We start from the raw sequence: 16,268 nt of genomic DNA on the forward strand, positions 1-16,268 counted from the left end.
TCGCTTTAAACACCAAATGCAAGGACGCAAGGGAAATAAATGATATAAAATAAAGTGAGAAAAGGAAGGCTAATTCCGCTATGCATATGCTTGGAGAAAAGAAACAAGGAAAATAAATGGGGATGTAAGGGAACCAAGCAGGAGAAAACAGGAGGATAAGAAGGTGATGGATGTAGAGAGTAAAAGAGAGGCAGGGAGGAAGAAGTCAGGTCCCTCTCCTCCCCAGTTTCCCTTAACTCCTGGTATCCTGATGGCCATGATCATCATCGTCGTCGTCGTCGTCATCATCGTCATCGTCATCCATCACAAGCTCATTATCCGAATCACTTCCCCCAAACATATCATCATCATCATCCACATCACTATCAACCCAAAAATCCTCATCATCCATCGTGGCCAGCGCATCCGGCCCCGCGCCGGCCCCGAGCCCTTCCTTCTTGCCCATCGCCGTGGATTCATGCGTCGGCATCACAAAGCCCGCTGGAATGTCCTGTTTGCTCTTCTCTACATCCGCCAGCACCGTCCGCTTATACGCCTCCGGGTCCTTGCGGAGCATGACGCCCGCGTCTACATTGGCTGGCGAGGAGACCTCTGCGTCGTCGAGGAGGGAGAGGATGGATATTAGGACGGATTCCACGCGCTGAGCCGGGGACCAGCGTTCGGCAGCGGTCTCGCCGGACAGTTCGTCTTCGCCGGGAGAATGGAGGATGGAGATGCAGAGGCGGCCGTCTTGGTAGATGTTGGGGTGGAAGAGGGGGCGTGTGAATTTGAAGCCTGTGTTTTGTTTCGGGGATGAGTTTTCTTTAGTGGTCTGTAGAGATAGGAGTTGGGCTTATTCTAGTCCGTATCTGAGGGGTAATTTCTGTTCTGTTTTTTCCCCCTCATTATCTCAGAATAGGATGGGGGCGTTTATCAGGGTTGCCTTTTTGGTAAGACATGTGACAGGGCCGTTTCAGGGTTATATTTATTATGCTTCAGCATGACATACCTGGTGGTGAATAAGGATAGTTTTGCGGGAAAGTCATGGTGGCTTTGAAGTAGCCACCGTAATAGAGTGAGTCGGGGTTCAGGACGATGAGAGCAATATTCCAGTGGAAAATGTCATCGTTGTTGAGCTATAAATTCAAATTTACTTAGTTGACGACTTTTCGTATACCTTATCTACTTCCATCCCTTTGCTGTAACCGAATGGGGTTGCGGGAGAGGATGCCGCCTTTTTGGCCAGGCGGTGGAAGAAAGGACTCGGGGGAATGAGGACCAACCTCAATATGCACCCATTTTTCACTAGCAAGGGTTTTAAACTCGTTCATCAAGATCCTTTGCGCCATGATGATTTAAGACCTGTACTTGTATAAAGTGGACACCGCGTGGATTCGGGGAAGAGGGGGATTTTTGGCGCAGCGGAAGGGTCCGAGGGGGGAGAGAAGTGAGTTGAGGGTGTTGGGCGGGTAATAATGAAGAGAGGTGAGTAAAGGGGACTATAGCAGATCCAAAGTAGTCATTATATCTCTCTTCTTTTCTTTATCAGAGTGAGGTTACAGAGTGAGGCGTTGGAAGTGTTGGTGGAACAGCTGCGGCGAGATGCGGCGAGATGATCAACATCGAGGTTCGTTCGTTGGTTATGTAAATAAATATTGACAATGGTGGGGGACAGCTGACCAGGTACCTCTCCGTGCTATCCTTGCAGATGGGATACATGGCACTCGAACGGCTTGCTGTCAGGCTTAAGCTACACTGTTGGCTGCTGGCTAAATGACCTTCCCTCCTTTTTGCTTATTTGTCTGCCTTGTGTTGGATCTAGAAGTACAGGCCTGCATAGAAAGGAACGGAGGGCGCAGCCTGATTTCACTTTAACTACGGGGTAGCCATCTTATGGGATCCAAACAGTAACCCGAACGCCCATCTATATTTGTTTTTCAAGGGCCACGTGCAGGACATGGATGGGCAAGTCAGCGAGGATTCAATTAGTCGCGGGGGATGTGTGCTATTATTCCCAAGTCAGTCTCATGCCTACAGTGCATAGTTTAGCGTTCCCTGTGGTGCGGGAGACATTCTTATGGTGAATGACCGTTGTTTCAACGTTTGATCAACTAGCTGGTTAACTAGTTAACTAGTTACCTGGTTAACGTGGATGACATAACTGTGTCAGCGGCGGAATCTCGATGCTCTGATTTCCTGGCGGGCGAGCTTCGGAACGTGACCGGAATAACCAAGACTCACTCCATCCAACCTTTTTCTACAACTCTCGCTAATTCAACTACCAAAAACCCTACCTTGTACTAGCCCTCCACGGTTGTCGACCCCGTTGACTGTACTCTCTCTTTCATTTCCCTCTACTCCACGGCTTGCTACGCTTAGTCAAGCTGACTCGGGTCTTGTGGAGTAAGCGGCATTGTAACCGTCCATTGTCTACGACGTCGAAGCTTCCTCTACCTCTGATCTCTCCTCATCTCTTTTCATGCGCCCGATTTTCCGCCACGCTCATCTCGGAGAGTTACTCATTGGGAGCTGGTACTATTCCTCAGTCATGTCTTCTCAATTAGACTCCATTTCCTGATTCATTGTTCGCCATCCGCTGGCTGAGAAAATTGCTACTTCACTTCTCGTTCGTCTCTGTATAGCATTTTTTTCACTGATTTGAAGCTTTTTATTGCCCCCCCCCCCTCCCCTTTTTTTTTTCCCTCCTTTGTCTCCGTCATTCTCGGGACTGCCCCGCTTGATTGGAGTTGGGTTTTTATATACGCCATGCGTCAGGGCTGTGAAGGTCCCGTCTGGGTCGTTGATGACCTTAGCCTGTGTTTTCAGCAGAGGTCTGTTTCCCAAAACTCTTTCGCATTCCATTTTTGTATTCTGCTTGCTGATGTTCTCATCCTTACTCAAACAGGTTTCTTAAATTTATATTCCCGCTTACGGCATGTGCTTTGTCACTATTATTGATAGTTTCCCACGTCCTCCGGCATAATGTTCGTCTCCCTTGGGCCCGCCATGGTTACAAACCCATTCCGACCACCGTTGTTGAGTACAATGATATAGAAGATGAGAATGATGGAGAGGATGTTGAGGATGCGGAGAGCGATTTGATGCTACATAAGGCCCTTAGCCTTACAACACCTATAACCATTGAGCGGAACTGGCCGCGGTGGAAGAATGTTGTAACCATATTGGAGATTGTGGCGCTTGTCGGGGAACTGGGAGTTTCCGTCAAGAGCCTCGCAACACCTTCGCGAGCTTTGAATGAAACGAGCCCAACAATTGGAAGGTTGATTTCGTGGGCCTATATGTTGATGCTGGTGATTGCCAGGTTGGTCCTCTCGACATCCGAACGCTGTACCATACCGAAGTTATGGAATCACACTGCGTCATTATATTCGTTTCAATGGTTATGCACCGTCATGGTATTTCGATCCGTCTTGATCCACCCAACCCCGAATCATACTCTGACGATCGTCGACTTCTTGCTATCCTCCTTCCTTTTTCTCTTGACTATCACAACCCGCAAGGGAAACCAGACCCTCCTCGTTCGGCACGAAGATGGAATCCCCCCGCCTCGAGAGCAATTTGCGAGTCTGCTAGCCTTGGCTTCATTTGCATGGCTAGATCCGTTAGTCTGGCAAGGTTTTCGGAAATCCCTTGAGATGCCGGATGTCTGGAATCTGCTCCCAAGCTACCAAGCTGCTGCTGTTCTCGCGGATTTCCGCCAGGCTAGACGAACTTCTTCTCTAGCTTGGAGCCTACTGCGTTATTTTGATCGTACGCTTCTCATCCAGGGAGCATGGACCATCTTCTCCAGTTTCTTTTCCTTTATGCCGACTTGGCTGCTCAAACTCATTTTGGAATACCTTCAAGATCCTGAGAACACTCCTAAGAATGCTGCTTGGCTCTACGTCAGTCTCTTATTTGTCTGTGCGACCGTTCAAGGTGTTGCAGATGGCCAAGCACTTTGGAGAGGACGCAAGTTGAGTGTTAAGTTGCGCGCCATCATCATCGGCGAGCTATATGCCAAGGCGTTACGGCGTAAAGCTGGTGCAATTACGAAAACCTCGAAAGACGAGGAAAAATCTCAGAAGCTGACGAAAAAGAAGAAAATATTCTCGTTGGGTTGGAATAATAAGCCGGCAGACGCTAACACCGAAAGTAGTGAGCAACCAAAACCGGGCGAACCAGACGCACAAGCCAATATCGGTAAAATTATCAATTTGATGGCAATTGATTCCTTCAAAGTTAGTGAAATCTGCGCATACCTGCACTACCTCTGGGCAAGTTTCCCGGTGCAGACGGCTATTGCCATTTACATCTTATACAAAATTCTAGGCTTTAGTTCCTTGGCTGGAATCGGCGTAATGACTCTTATGTTACCGCTGAATCTTTATATCGCATCGCGGTTCAGGGTGCTTCAACACGAGATTCTCGCGGGAACTGATGCCCGTATTCACTCGACCAATGAGGTCCTTCAAAACATACGTATCATCAAGTATTTTGCATGGGAACAGAGGTTTGAAGATATAGTTAACGAGAAGCGGAAGGCTGAGTTGAAGAATCTCCGTCGGCGATATATGCTGTGGGCCTGTGCCGCCACAGTTTGGTATGGAACGCCGATACTGATCACGCTGATTTCATTTTTCCTGTACACCATAGTTGAAGGCAAGAAGCTGGTTCCTTCAGTAGCATTCCCTGCTTTATCCACTTTCTCGCTCCTCCGAATACCTTTGGACCAGTTGGCAGACATGATCGCTCATGTCCAGGAATCCAAGGCCTCCATCGACCGCGTGGAAAATTTCTTGAACGAGGAGGAAACCGAAAAATATACTCAGTTGCGCTCGGACAAGCATTCGGAATCAGCCCCTAGAATCGCTTTGGAAAATGCCACCCTTTCGTGGGGACCTTCCCTCCCAAGCTCCACGACGGGGCCATTATGCTCGCAGGGTAACGACTCTGGCGAAGCATTCTGTCTCATCAACATGGATGTTTCGTTTCGCATTGGCCAACTCAACGTTATTGCCGGACCGACAGGTTCAGGGAAAACGTCATTGCTAATGGCACTTTTGGGAGAGATGACGCTCCTCAAAGGATCAGTGTTTCTCCCTGGTGGAACGAGTGATCGAGCGGATTTGCGCGTTGACCCGGCAACAGGTCTTACTGACAGCGTTGCTTACTGTGCGCAGGAAGCATGGTTAGTCAATGCCACGATCAAGGATAACATCCTGTTCGCGTCGCCATTTGATCAAGGTCGGTATGAGGCTGTAATAAAGGCCTGTGGCTTGGGTAGAGATCTGGAAATCTTAGATGCTGGCGATCAAACCCTGGTGGGGGAGAAAGGCATAAGTCTTTCTGGCGGACAGAAACAACGGATATCCTTGGCTCGTGGCATGTACAGCAAAGCCCGACATCTGTTGCTCGATGACTGTCTTAGTGCGGTCGACTCACACACAGCAAAGCACATTTTTAGGGAGGCCATTATGGGCCCCTTGATGCAAAACCGTACCTGCATCCTTGTCTCACACAATATATCGCTTGTCGTTCCCAACGCCGCATTCCTCGTCGTTCTTGATAACGGTAGAATTACAGCACAGGGAACGACACAGGAGGTCGTTGCTTCTGGAATTCTTGGCGATGAAATTCTTCAATCCCGACCTGCTTCTGTCTCATCGAAATCTCGAACGCACTCTCTATCAAGCATTGAGACAGTGAAAACTGGCTGGGAAAACGGGACAACCTCTGCTAATGGAACCACCAACGGAGCTGCTAACGGAGCCGATGTAAGGTATAACAAGAAAAAGGGCCCGGCTGTCGCCGTTCCTCTCAGGGAAGAAAAGATTGTTGGCAGCGTCAAGTTCTCCACAATTATCATGTATCTTCGGGCCATGGGTCCGTGGTATTTCTGGTTTTTCGCCCTTCTAGCCTTTGGCGCACAGCAAGTAGGATCATTAGCCACTAATATCTGGATTCGAGAATGGGCAAACGCGTACCCAATGAAGAAGGTCTCCATAAGCGACGTAGGAAACAAAGCTGCTTTGTCTAACTTCAGACTTCCAACGCTGGTCACTGCGGATATTCCCCGCTCGTTCTCGTGGAGAGCTCCTGAGATGCAGTTTACAGATAACGACAGCCCCATCCGCGACGATGTAAATCCATATTACTATTTGGGGGTATATGCAGTATTGGCATTCGCTTATATCTTTACAGTACTTGTGAGGGAATTGATTCTCTTCGGGGGTTCACTGCATGCATCGTGGAGGATCCACAAGCGATTGCTAAACGCCGTGACCCATGCGAAGTTTAAGTTCTTTGACTCCACGCCGCTAGGCCGACTGATGAATAGATTCTCCAAGGACCTTGAGGCAGTCGACCAGGAAGTAGCAGCCACCGCAATAGGAATGCTCCACTGCTTAGCCTCCGTTATTCTGATTGTTATCCTTATTTCGGTTATCACTCCCAAGTTCCTGATCGCTGCCGTGTTCATTACCGCCATTTACTTTACGCTAGGTGCCATTTATTTGAATTCATCTCGTGATCTTAAGCGGTTGGAATCTATTCAAAGGAGCCCTCTCTATCAGCAATTTGGAGAAACATTATCTGGTATCGTCACCATTCGTGCCTATGGAGACGGTGCGCGCTTCATCCACGATAACCATGTCTTAATCAATACCTACAATCGACCATACCTATATCTGTGGGGGAGCAATCGATGGTTGGCGTTCCGCGTCGATATCACCGGTGCGCTAGTGTCGTTCTTTACTGCAGCGGTAATTGTCATGAGCGTTGGCCAAATTGATGCTGGTGCGGCGGGCCTGGCGTTGACATATGCAGTAACCTTCACTGAGAACGTCCTCTGGTTAGTGCGGCTGTACGCGCAGAACCAGCAAAATATGAATTCTGTCGAGCGGATTGAGGAGTATATGCAGGTTGAGCAAGAGGCTGAAGCAGTTATTCCTGACCGTCGTCCTCCAGCGGACTGGCCAACACACGGTGCATTGCAGTTTGATAATTATTCTACCCGCTACCGCCCCGATCTCGATCTAGTTTTAAAGAACGTGACCTTTTCAGTGCAGCCTGGCGAACGTGTTGGGATCGTTGGCAGAACAGGCGCTGGGAAGAGTTCGCTTGCCCTGGCTTTATTTCGCGGTCTCGAAGCGGAAAGTGGCAGGATCCTCCTTGATGGTGTCGACATTGGTCAAATTGGTCTAAGGGACCTCCGTGAAGCAATCACAATTGTCCCTCAAGATCCCACCCTCTTCACTGGAACAATCCGTAGCAACCTCGATCCCTTCAATCTACTAACCAACGAGCAAATCTTCACTGCGCTCCGCCGCGTCCATCTAATTGGCAGCTCAACATCCGCCTCTGTCTCGGGCTCCAATACTCCAGCATACCCCAATGTGGATAACAACAGCAACTCCAGCGACCCAGACCTCACCTCTCGCTTCCCCGACAACAAAAACATTTTCCTAAACATCTATTCACCAATCTCCGAATCTGGCTCGAACCTATCCCAGGGTCAACGCCAGCTCCTCTGCCTAGCACGCGCCCTCCTCAAATCGCCCAAAGTGCTCATGATGGACGAAGCGACCGCATCCATAGACTATGCCACCGACGCCAAGATCCAAGATACCCTCCGCGAACTGAAAGATAACACCATTATCACTATCGCGCACAGACTGCAGACAATCATCGACTATGATAAGGTGCTTGTGCTGGACCATGGGGAGGTTGTAGAGTATGACGGGCCGTGGCAACTTATTAAGAGGAATGGTGGAATATTTAGGGCCATGTGTGAAAATAGTGGAAATTTTGAGGCGTTGATGGAAGGGGCTAGGAAGTCGTGGGAGAGTAAGAGGCTAATTGATGATGAGTGAGTGAGCGAGCAAGTCCACTCAGCTCGAGGAGACTTGGTTTTGAAAATTTAAGCGGTTTTTCTCTTTTCTTTTGTGTTGGTCCTTGGTTTTGCGACGTTTTTTATGGAGTTTGGTAAGTTACTGCCAAGGCAAGGTTGGGTGGCTTTCTGTTTTATATATTAAATAGCCCCGAGTCGGATAAAGGAACACCTGTACATATACAAAAAGTAAATGCTATCTATCTACTTACTGCTTATCTGCCGTCTATCAATCTATATGCATCTTTATATCCTTGGCTTTCCATCATTATATTTTCGGATTTAAAGGGCTTAACAGAAGGAGCGGACGGGATGAGAAACCAAACTAACGAAATCGGAAATGATTATTATTATTGAAACTACATAATCGAGAGTCATGGCGGGCTTTGATTACATTACCCATTCTATCTGATAATACAGGTATGCTTTCTGCTCGGATGTACCAACTGTTATTGATAAGCAAGTGGAAAGGGAAATGGAACACTTGGAAATCAACTCAAAACTCTTTTTAAAGTCACCCTTTTAAGTTTGCTGGCTGGTGTTAACCCGTGTGAACAATTCCTCATGAGCAAAACACATCCATGAATATCATTAGTTTCGCAAACGCCCCCGTGAACGTGAACTATCCATCCTACGAGACAGGCACAACGCCCCGGTTTCAACACATTTCGTATTCTTAGATGCGGCTCGGACTATACCTTTTTATCCGGGCTATTCGATGATGGCCGCCCGGGGGAGTAATACTGTACGTATTTCTGGCGCGTCGGTGGGTGGTGGCCCGTGGATCTCACTGGCAGAACTGCATTCTCCTTCAGAATAGGGAGCGAACATTTGTCGAAGCCGGGGGCGTCATTGCCAAGAAGGAGAGGAGGAGCCTTGACATTTTCACACTCAATTGTGGCCAGTTCTTTAGAGGCAAGCCGTGCGTCGTCCTGTTTGGCTCCGCCGTTAGAATAGGCCTGATAGTTCTGGACGAAGTCTGCATGTGCATCAGGGGCTCTTGGAGGGCCGGTACGTGTACCAGTTGGAGTGACAACTGGATTCTCTCGAGTTGGTGATGACGAATTTTCTCCAGCTCTGAGACACCCATTCAGCACAGCGCATTCGCCGTATTGGCACTTGCAGGGGCAATCGCAAATTTCAACACAGCCGTGTCCACAAGGGAGGAGATCGGTGCATGGCTGCTGACATTTCACCTGTGAATGCGATACCCTATGAAACATAAGTGTCAGTAGATTGGCTAAGGGACCCGGGGTTGGTGGGAGTGCTCACGCGTGGCAGCGAAGCGGGCAGTCATGACCGCACTTCAATTTCTGGTCACACTTCAAAGTACAACCTCCGTTGGTTAACGACCAGTGATCTGGCTCCGCGATGTAGGTTTTAGCCTGGTGGTTGCCACAGGTAATTGGAACGCGATATCCGATTCTCCTTGGGCCGCAATTGACAATCTGAACAACCTCCCACCAAAGCGGGTTGGACACCGCAAGAAACTCTGCGTTTCCAAAAATATAAAACCCCCGTTTTGCCCTTGACAGAGCTACACACACTCGGTTTTCAACAGCAAGGAATCCCATATTTCCAGAGTTCTCATTACTACGGACCAAGGACAGCAGGACAATTTCATTTTCCTCCCCTTGATACGAATCGACTGTGGATACCTTTAGATACTGCCCCTGCAGTATATTATTGTCTCTTAAAGCTTTCAGAATTTTCTTTCGTTGACCGTTGTAAAAGGTCAAAATGGTTATGTCTTGCACAGGCACTCCGTTGAGGTGGAGATAAATGAAAAACCCGACAATCATGCGTGCTTCCCTATCATTATACTTGGATAGCAGACTATCAGAAGACTCCGGCCAATCATGGCAGAAGAAGAATGAGTTGACCCCGCCCATTCCAGGAACTGCTGGTCTGGCCACCACTGACGGATGGTCCTCTAGATCGTCATATATGGGCGCCAAAATCCTTCTGATTTCAGGGGCCATACGCCGCTGCTTTGTCAAGGTTTTGAAGTCGATTCCATTGTGCACAAGTCGTTCAAACAATGACACCTGGAGGAAAAATGGCTCTCCTTCGAGCTCCTTAACTGCGCAGTTACCCTGAAGTTGTTTATGGTCCCCAATGAGGATAAGATGTTCCAATGACTTTACACATGCTGCGGTAATGGGGGCTTCTATCACCTCAGCTGCCTCTTCAATCATAATTATCTTTGGCTTTACGCTCGAAATAAGGGCGCGATATTTGCTTAGGCCGGTTGTCGTCATGCCCACAACCCTTGCAGATTGAATAATTGTCGAATTTAACTCCCACTTCCCAGTTTTAAGATTCTCAGTGGCCATTTCGTATCTCTTCGCAAAGGAACGAAACAAGGCTCGAATGGCTGCCTTCGCAAGTTTTTGAAATATCGAATAAACTCCCCCACGGTCGCGCGAAGGAACTTTCCAGAGATCGTCGTACTCTAAATACCGGGCTCGCAAAGCCTCTGCTGCTGCTGCGGAAAGGCTGTGTCCTCTAACTTGCTCCATTAACGACATATATGGACCCCTCAAATATTCGGAGTCTTCCTCATCAAGACCTTGTTCCATTTCCAGTTCCTTGAGCTGCTCGTATTCAAGATCGATGTCATCCTCAACAAAACCAAAGTTGTTCGCTTGGTAAACTACTTCGAATTTGACTTTTCTATCTCCGAGCCAGGCAGAAAGAGGTTCCACCTGATCACCCCCATGAACCCACCCCTCAGCCCCTTTGACCAGCAAATCATACTGCAATTGAGAAATGATATTCAATTTGAGCAGTTGTGCGGCCGGTATCGGCGACTTAGAGTTGCCTGGGGCAAACGGCTCGAGGAGTTTGAAGATGTTCTCGGCCAGCTCCTTTAGCCGTTTCTTGGATGGACCGAATAACCCGCCTGGGATTGTTGGAATAGGGTTGGCTTTCCTTAACTCGAAGATAGTCCGCTTCTTTATGTCCATATCCGTGCTCCTTCCACCAAGCCGAACATAATTCATTTCGAACAACGCAACATGGCGAAGCAACTGGTCCAGTGCGTGATTTGTCTGAGCCGCGATGATAATGGGTGGATCAGTGAAGGGTATGGTTGCAAGGAGCAACCTCAATGCAATGACGGAGACATGAGTTTTGCCGGTTCCCGGCGGACCTTGTACGATAGCCAATCTTTTCGTGAGAATTTGGCGTAGCGCATTCCACTGAGAAGAATCCAGAGACTCAGGAGGAGGTGGCCAGTTGTTAAGAACATCCACTTTTTCACCCTCTTCACCGATAGCAGACATGTCAATGAACGGATTCAGCTTGATGTACTCGGGGGGTTCAATATTAGGCTGAAGACCACACAAGTATTCCGAGAAGGGGAAGCTTTTAAAATATCATCAGATATACTCTTAATGCACACGAAGTCGTAAATATGAACGAATCTACATACCCTTCCCTTGCCATTTTCTGCAACGCGGTTAATGTATGCCGCGATGCCTCATAATAGCCGCTTCTAGCTTCTATCATCACAAACTCCAGTTGGGGGTCAAACTCTGCATCCTCAGCTCGTGTATAGAATATATCTATTTCCGCTGGATTCTTTTTCAAGCCGTCCAGAGGCCTAGCAGCAACAACAGCGACAATGCATTTTGATTTGAACATGTCATTTGCCGGGGTCAGTGCGACGATGGTGCCGGTGGTTAGCCTTGGTGAATATTCCCATACAATATTCTTTCCAGCACGAGCGGTGGAAAATGTAAGCTTTACAGCTATTCCCGCGTCTCCGCAAGTTATCCCAACGATATATACCTAGTAAATACATATATTAGTTTGGAAAACGGAAAAAAAAAAAACGCCTAAAAGATTACTTTTTCATAGATGCAGACATCTAGGGAATCTTTCATGCGTGGTTGGCCTTTCACATAAGCCACCGCATCCCTCAGCGGAGCAACTGCATTTTCTCTGAGGAGATTGTAATGAGCCCTCAGATACATCTCTGTTGACAGCCATGGCCCGTCTATGTTGTTCGGGACCAAATCGACAATATTGCTTCCTGAGGAGCCATCGCTTTCGTCGATCCCCAAGATTTCATTTGTGGTGGGAAGCTCTGGATTTGCTGCCCAGGTATCCCCTGCAGCTGCATGTCGAGTCTCCTGGACGTACGCCTGGATATCTTTGTTTAGAGCAATATTTGGACCTGGCAGACGCGTAGGGTTCAATCTGCCTGCTCTCATGGTGGTTAGCCTCAGTCCAAGGGGGCTCAGCGAACCACTAAATATTTAAGCGACTATATATATATATCTAGCTCCATAAAATCTCCCTTTTTCTCCCGAAAACTCTAGAGCACATGTATAGAGGCATCAAAGGGCTAACGGCTGATAAACGACTATTAATTAGACTGACCTCTCAAGGGTAAAGGCATTGCTTCATCGGAATGGTGGTGAATACGTTTCTGGCTTGGCGTGGCAAGGAAAAGTCACAACTTCGCAGCCAAAATCTCGCGGTGAAGATGCATTCAGATTTAGAATTCGTTCCTGAAAGTATGCACGAGAGCAAATGGAGTGGGTGGAGTGGACTGGGTCAAGTTATTTGTTTATGGTTTTTGTGTCCAAGTTGCTGCGGCTCCCTTTATGTTACCCTGTGCGGTGATTTATTTCAGCAGCCTTCAAGCACCGGCAACATCTATTCGCCAACATCTATTTGTCTCGCTCGCCTTCCATACGATCCTCAGTGTTTGGAATTGCTTCTCCTCAATTTTAGAGCTAGGTTGGAAGATGGATGTAGAGAGTCAACTCCGTGTCTCTACGGTACCTTTAACCATTCCAAACGTTTGGATAGGGAAATATGGCCATCACTGGGTTTGGGCCAAGGGCGGAATTCAAAATAGAATAGAACATCAAGCTCCGCGACTCCATCTGAGTAATATCGAGACTCAGAGGAGTCGCATTGTAAACCGGAAGAAGGGCTTCTCGCATCAGACAATGGACCCTTTGTACTCTTCAAGCAGATAGAGGAAACTGAGCTAAAAGAATTTCCATGTTTCCCGTTGCACAGTTTCAGGCGAAGTTGAGCAATTTCGCAGACATTGAAATGAGGTCATTTCAGACCCTAGAATTGGCACGGTGAAATCGTCTTCTCAGCAAATAATCAAAGCTTATCACGATGGAGAAAGAGTCCACATTATCTATGGCTTGCCCGTCCATAAACACGGCGAGACTTTACCAAAAGGAAACATAGAAAGTAATGGAAGGAGTATGTGCAGTATATACTAGTTAGTAGTTAGTACATATCGTATACACTACTTTCTTAAAACTCATTCGAGCTGAGATGGAAATAACCCTGCAGTGTGGTGTACAATTGTCTCTATGGGCTGCCGTAGAAAGTCTGTTTAAATCATCGTGCAGCAATTGCCGAGCTAAACGAGCTGCGATACACCAACATCATGCCGCGAGCACTATAACTTTCCCTTTTTCCTCCCTTTTTTTGGTGGATTAATATTGTGTCAGTAGTTTTTAATCCTATATCCCGATTCTCATTACGACTCCCTATCCCGCGCACAACGATTACTATCGTTCTTCTCTTATCGTTGGACAAAGGGAATTATCTCGACTTGGTATAGAACTACTAGCGTGACTTAGTACAAAGATGCCGTCAATTGGGGACGAGGACGATGACCGTGATATAGCAGGTGAGGGATATTTTCTGTGGCGCTGCTTTAGGTGTTACTATCTTCGATCTAATATCGTTTCGTCCTAGGATCGCAAGATGGCAGCTCCGATAATGATATGGATGACACGATGGGCGACCTGGAAGATGTTGCTCCAGAGCCCGACCCTGAAAGCCCGTCGAATTCCAGCATTGTGTCTGATGGCCAGACTGCCGCAGCTAGCCAACAGAATAACCAACCTCTTTCTCCTTCCAATAATTCCGTGTCCGATTCGTCTCTTCCCCTACGCCCTGCTGTACGTCCCGAAGCGCTCGCTGCTACCAGCTATGATATTGTTCCAACCACTGCAGCTCCACACAGTACGTCGATTAATGCCGTCACAGCAACAGCAGATATGCGATGGATATTTAGCGGTGGTTCAGACGGATATGTGCGAAAATTCAACTGGGTAGATTCCATCAACAGCAAATTAATGCTGACGGTTGCGCAAAGACACCCATTCGTGGATAGCGTTGTGAAGGCGGGCGTTTTGATGACATATTGGGAGAATATGGATGGGATCGCCCTGTCACCTGTTTACTCTCTTGCCTCTCACAGTCAAGGGCTGTGGCTCCTTTCTGGTCTCGAGTCCGGTAGTATAAGATTGCAGTCCGTCCGCCACGATGAGGGAAAAGAAATTGCCCTTCTCCAGCAACACACCTCAGCAGTTTCAGTACTCTGTCTCACGTCAGATGAACGGTCTCTCCTCTCGGGAAGCTGGGATAAAAGGATCCATGACTGGGACCTAAATGTTGGGCAACCAAGGCGAACCTTCGGCTCAACTGCGGGGCAGATATCTTCCATTGAAATACGGCCGGAATCCAATCTACCTGTACCACAAGAGAGTGGGGAGCCTCCTCTGACGAACGGAACATTCTCATCTAACAACCAGGCAAACGGCACTTCCAGTTTTGCCTTCCAAAATGGGGAATATGCAGGGCGGCAAGCTGGGGGTGGCTCTAGTGCGAATAATGCTGCTGGATCCCCGGCGGACTCGCTTTTCGGGACCGATTCACTTTTCGGAGACGGCGAAGGGGGTGAAACCGAAGCACCATCCGGTGGTGCTTTTGCGATAGACGAAGATGATGAATTTTCCCAGGCGCTTGCAAATGGTATTCAGCCACCCGAAGATAAGCACGAAATAGACATGGCTGATGCTCAACCAAACGGTGTCTCAAATAGCCAACATACGGAGGACATGGTCTCAGAAAAGGATGACCAAACAGCCCAATCTTCAGCAGCTGCGGTTGGGAATCTGCCCAATGGTATATCTTCTGAAATCATAGGGAATGGAGATCCCCACGCCGACGAGTTGGTACGTGCCCCAACAAGCCAAGATAAAACTGAGGCCTCGTCAGATGACAGTTCAGACATAACATCCGATACTACTTTCTTCTCCGCATCAATTGACGGGACAATACGTGTCTGGGACAGACGACAACCGAACCCCATTGCTAAGATAGTTTCTCGAAACGCTCCCCCATGGTGCATGAATGCGTGTTGGTCGCCGGACGGGAACTATATCTATGCCGGACGGCGCAACGGTACCGTAGAAGAATTTAGTCTGCATAAAGGCCTCCGCAACGCCGAACGGACTTTCAAATTTCCCCAGGGAAGCGGCCCTGTCTCTGCCGTCAAAGCAATGCCAAACGGCAGACATCTAATGTGGTATGTCCCTGTTCCTCTGTAACAAAACTCATCATCTTATTTTGGGATGAACAGCTTATTCCCTGGTCAGCCTCGGTTTTATTTACTAACGACGTTTCAATAGTGCTTCTTACGACATTCTACGTCTTTATGATCTCAAAGACGAAAATTCTTCGAGCCGTTCAAGTGTGCCATTCCTCATTGTTCCGGGCCATCGTACCGGGGTTATTTCGCAGCTATACATGGATACGGCTTGTCGATACATGATATCCACTGGCGGTAACCGAGGCTGGGAAGGGGCGAATACAGAAGTTTTGCTTGGTTATGAGATAGGTGTTCTCTGAAACTACCATTTCCTTTCCTGGATATTACTAGCAAGTTCTCGCATTCTGCTTCACATCCTCAAAATTCTGCATCACATCACAATTCGGTTTTGGGACGGATTTTACTATATACCGCCACAATTCCAGTGTACGTCTAAGCTTTTTTTTTTCTTTTTTCTTCATTGTACTCTTTCCTATCTACTATATATACCCCAATTGGTTATTTATCCTGTCAGGTGTCTGACTAATCATTTTGGAATGGCCTTTCATTTTTTCACATGGCGTACGGGGATTTTGGAAGTGATATCATTTAGCCTCGAGCGAATAAGTTTGGTGGTGCCATGGTTTTGCATTATGCATTACTCCGCAAATGCTGTCCACTCATCGGCATATATTATTATTATCAGGTGTCTGTTGGTGTTAGTTAGGGATAATCTGTGGAGCTGGATCTGGGGTATTCATGGGCAATTCTTCTCTGGGATTCTGACAGGGAAGTTAAACTACGAATGGCATGCTGGGCGATTGGAAACTATTAGCATATTTTATTAACTGATAATAATGTGCCATACCCATACAATTGAAAGTGCTGTCAATTTTGCTTACCCGATTTGGAACTCGCTGCCAAAAAGCATATTTTACAAATGCGGAATTAACTGTTTCTAAGCTGTAAGGAAATAAGAAGTTCCCAAAGTCTCTAGATCAATACCCAAAGAATTTCGCAATACAACAAAGCTTC

At 47.7% G+C, this 16,268-nt stretch overlaps 4 protein-coding genes across 4 annotated transcripts; 2 read left to right on the plus strand and 2 right to left on the minus strand.

Annotated features, from left to right (window-relative positions):
• Nucleotides 1-164: 164 nt before the first annotated feature.
• Nucleotides 165-1,328, minus strand: HCBG_06633 (ubiquitin-conjugating enzyme; the record flags this gene model as incomplete). Its single annotated transcript, XM_045433682.1, has 3 exons — nucleotides 165-774; nucleotides 989-1,115; nucleotides 1,263-1,328. 3 exons carry the CDS (start codon nucleotides 1,326-1,328, stop codon nucleotides 233-235), a joined length of 735 nt encoding a protein of 244 aa, XP_045285995.1.
• Nucleotides 1,329-2,745: 1,417 nt separating this feature from the next.
• Nucleotides 2,746-7,853, plus strand: HCBG_06634 (ATP-dependent bile acid permease; the record flags this gene model as incomplete). Its single annotated transcript, XM_045433683.1, has 2 exons — nucleotides 2,746-2,810; nucleotides 2,885-7,853. 2 exons carry the CDS (start codon nucleotides 2,746-2,748, stop codon nucleotides 7,851-7,853), a joined length of 5,034 nt encoding a protein of 1,677 aa, XP_045285996.1.
• A 709-nt stretch (nucleotides 7,854-8,562) lies between these two features.
• On the minus strand, nucleotides 8,563-12,090 carry HCBG_06635 (helicase required for RNAi-mediated heterochromatin assembly 1; the record flags this gene model as incomplete). The annotated part of the gene is made up of 5 exons (XM_045433684.1): nucleotides 8,563-9,082; nucleotides 9,143-9,682; nucleotides 9,794-11,239; nucleotides 11,307-11,665; nucleotides 11,725-12,090. 5 exons carry the CDS (start codon nucleotides 12,088-12,090, stop codon nucleotides 8,563-8,565), a joined length of 3,231 nt encoding a protein of 1,076 aa, XP_045285997.1.
• Nucleotides 12,091-13,303: 1,213 nt separating this feature from the next.
• On the plus strand, nucleotides 13,304-16,130 carry HCBG_06636 (transcription factor SPT8; the record flags this gene model as incomplete). Its single annotated transcript, XM_045433685.1, has 3 exons — nucleotides 13,304-13,544; nucleotides 13,613-15,230; nucleotides 15,334-16,130. The coding sequence occupies 3 exons, from the start codon at nucleotides 13,502-13,504 to the stop codon at nucleotides 15,551-15,553; spliced, it is 1,881 nt and encodes a 626-aa protein (XP_045285998.1).
• Between the last annotated feature and the right edge of the window lie 138 nt (nucleotides 16,131-16,268).

Source organism: Histoplasma capsulatum (assembly GCF_000150115.1).
Source record: "Histoplasma capsulatum G186AR genomic scaffold supercont2.9, whole genome shotgun sequence".
Classification (NCBI taxonomy): Eukaryota; Fungi; Ascomycota; class Eurotiomycetes; order Onygenales; family Ajellomycetaceae; genus Histoplasma; species Histoplasma capsulatum.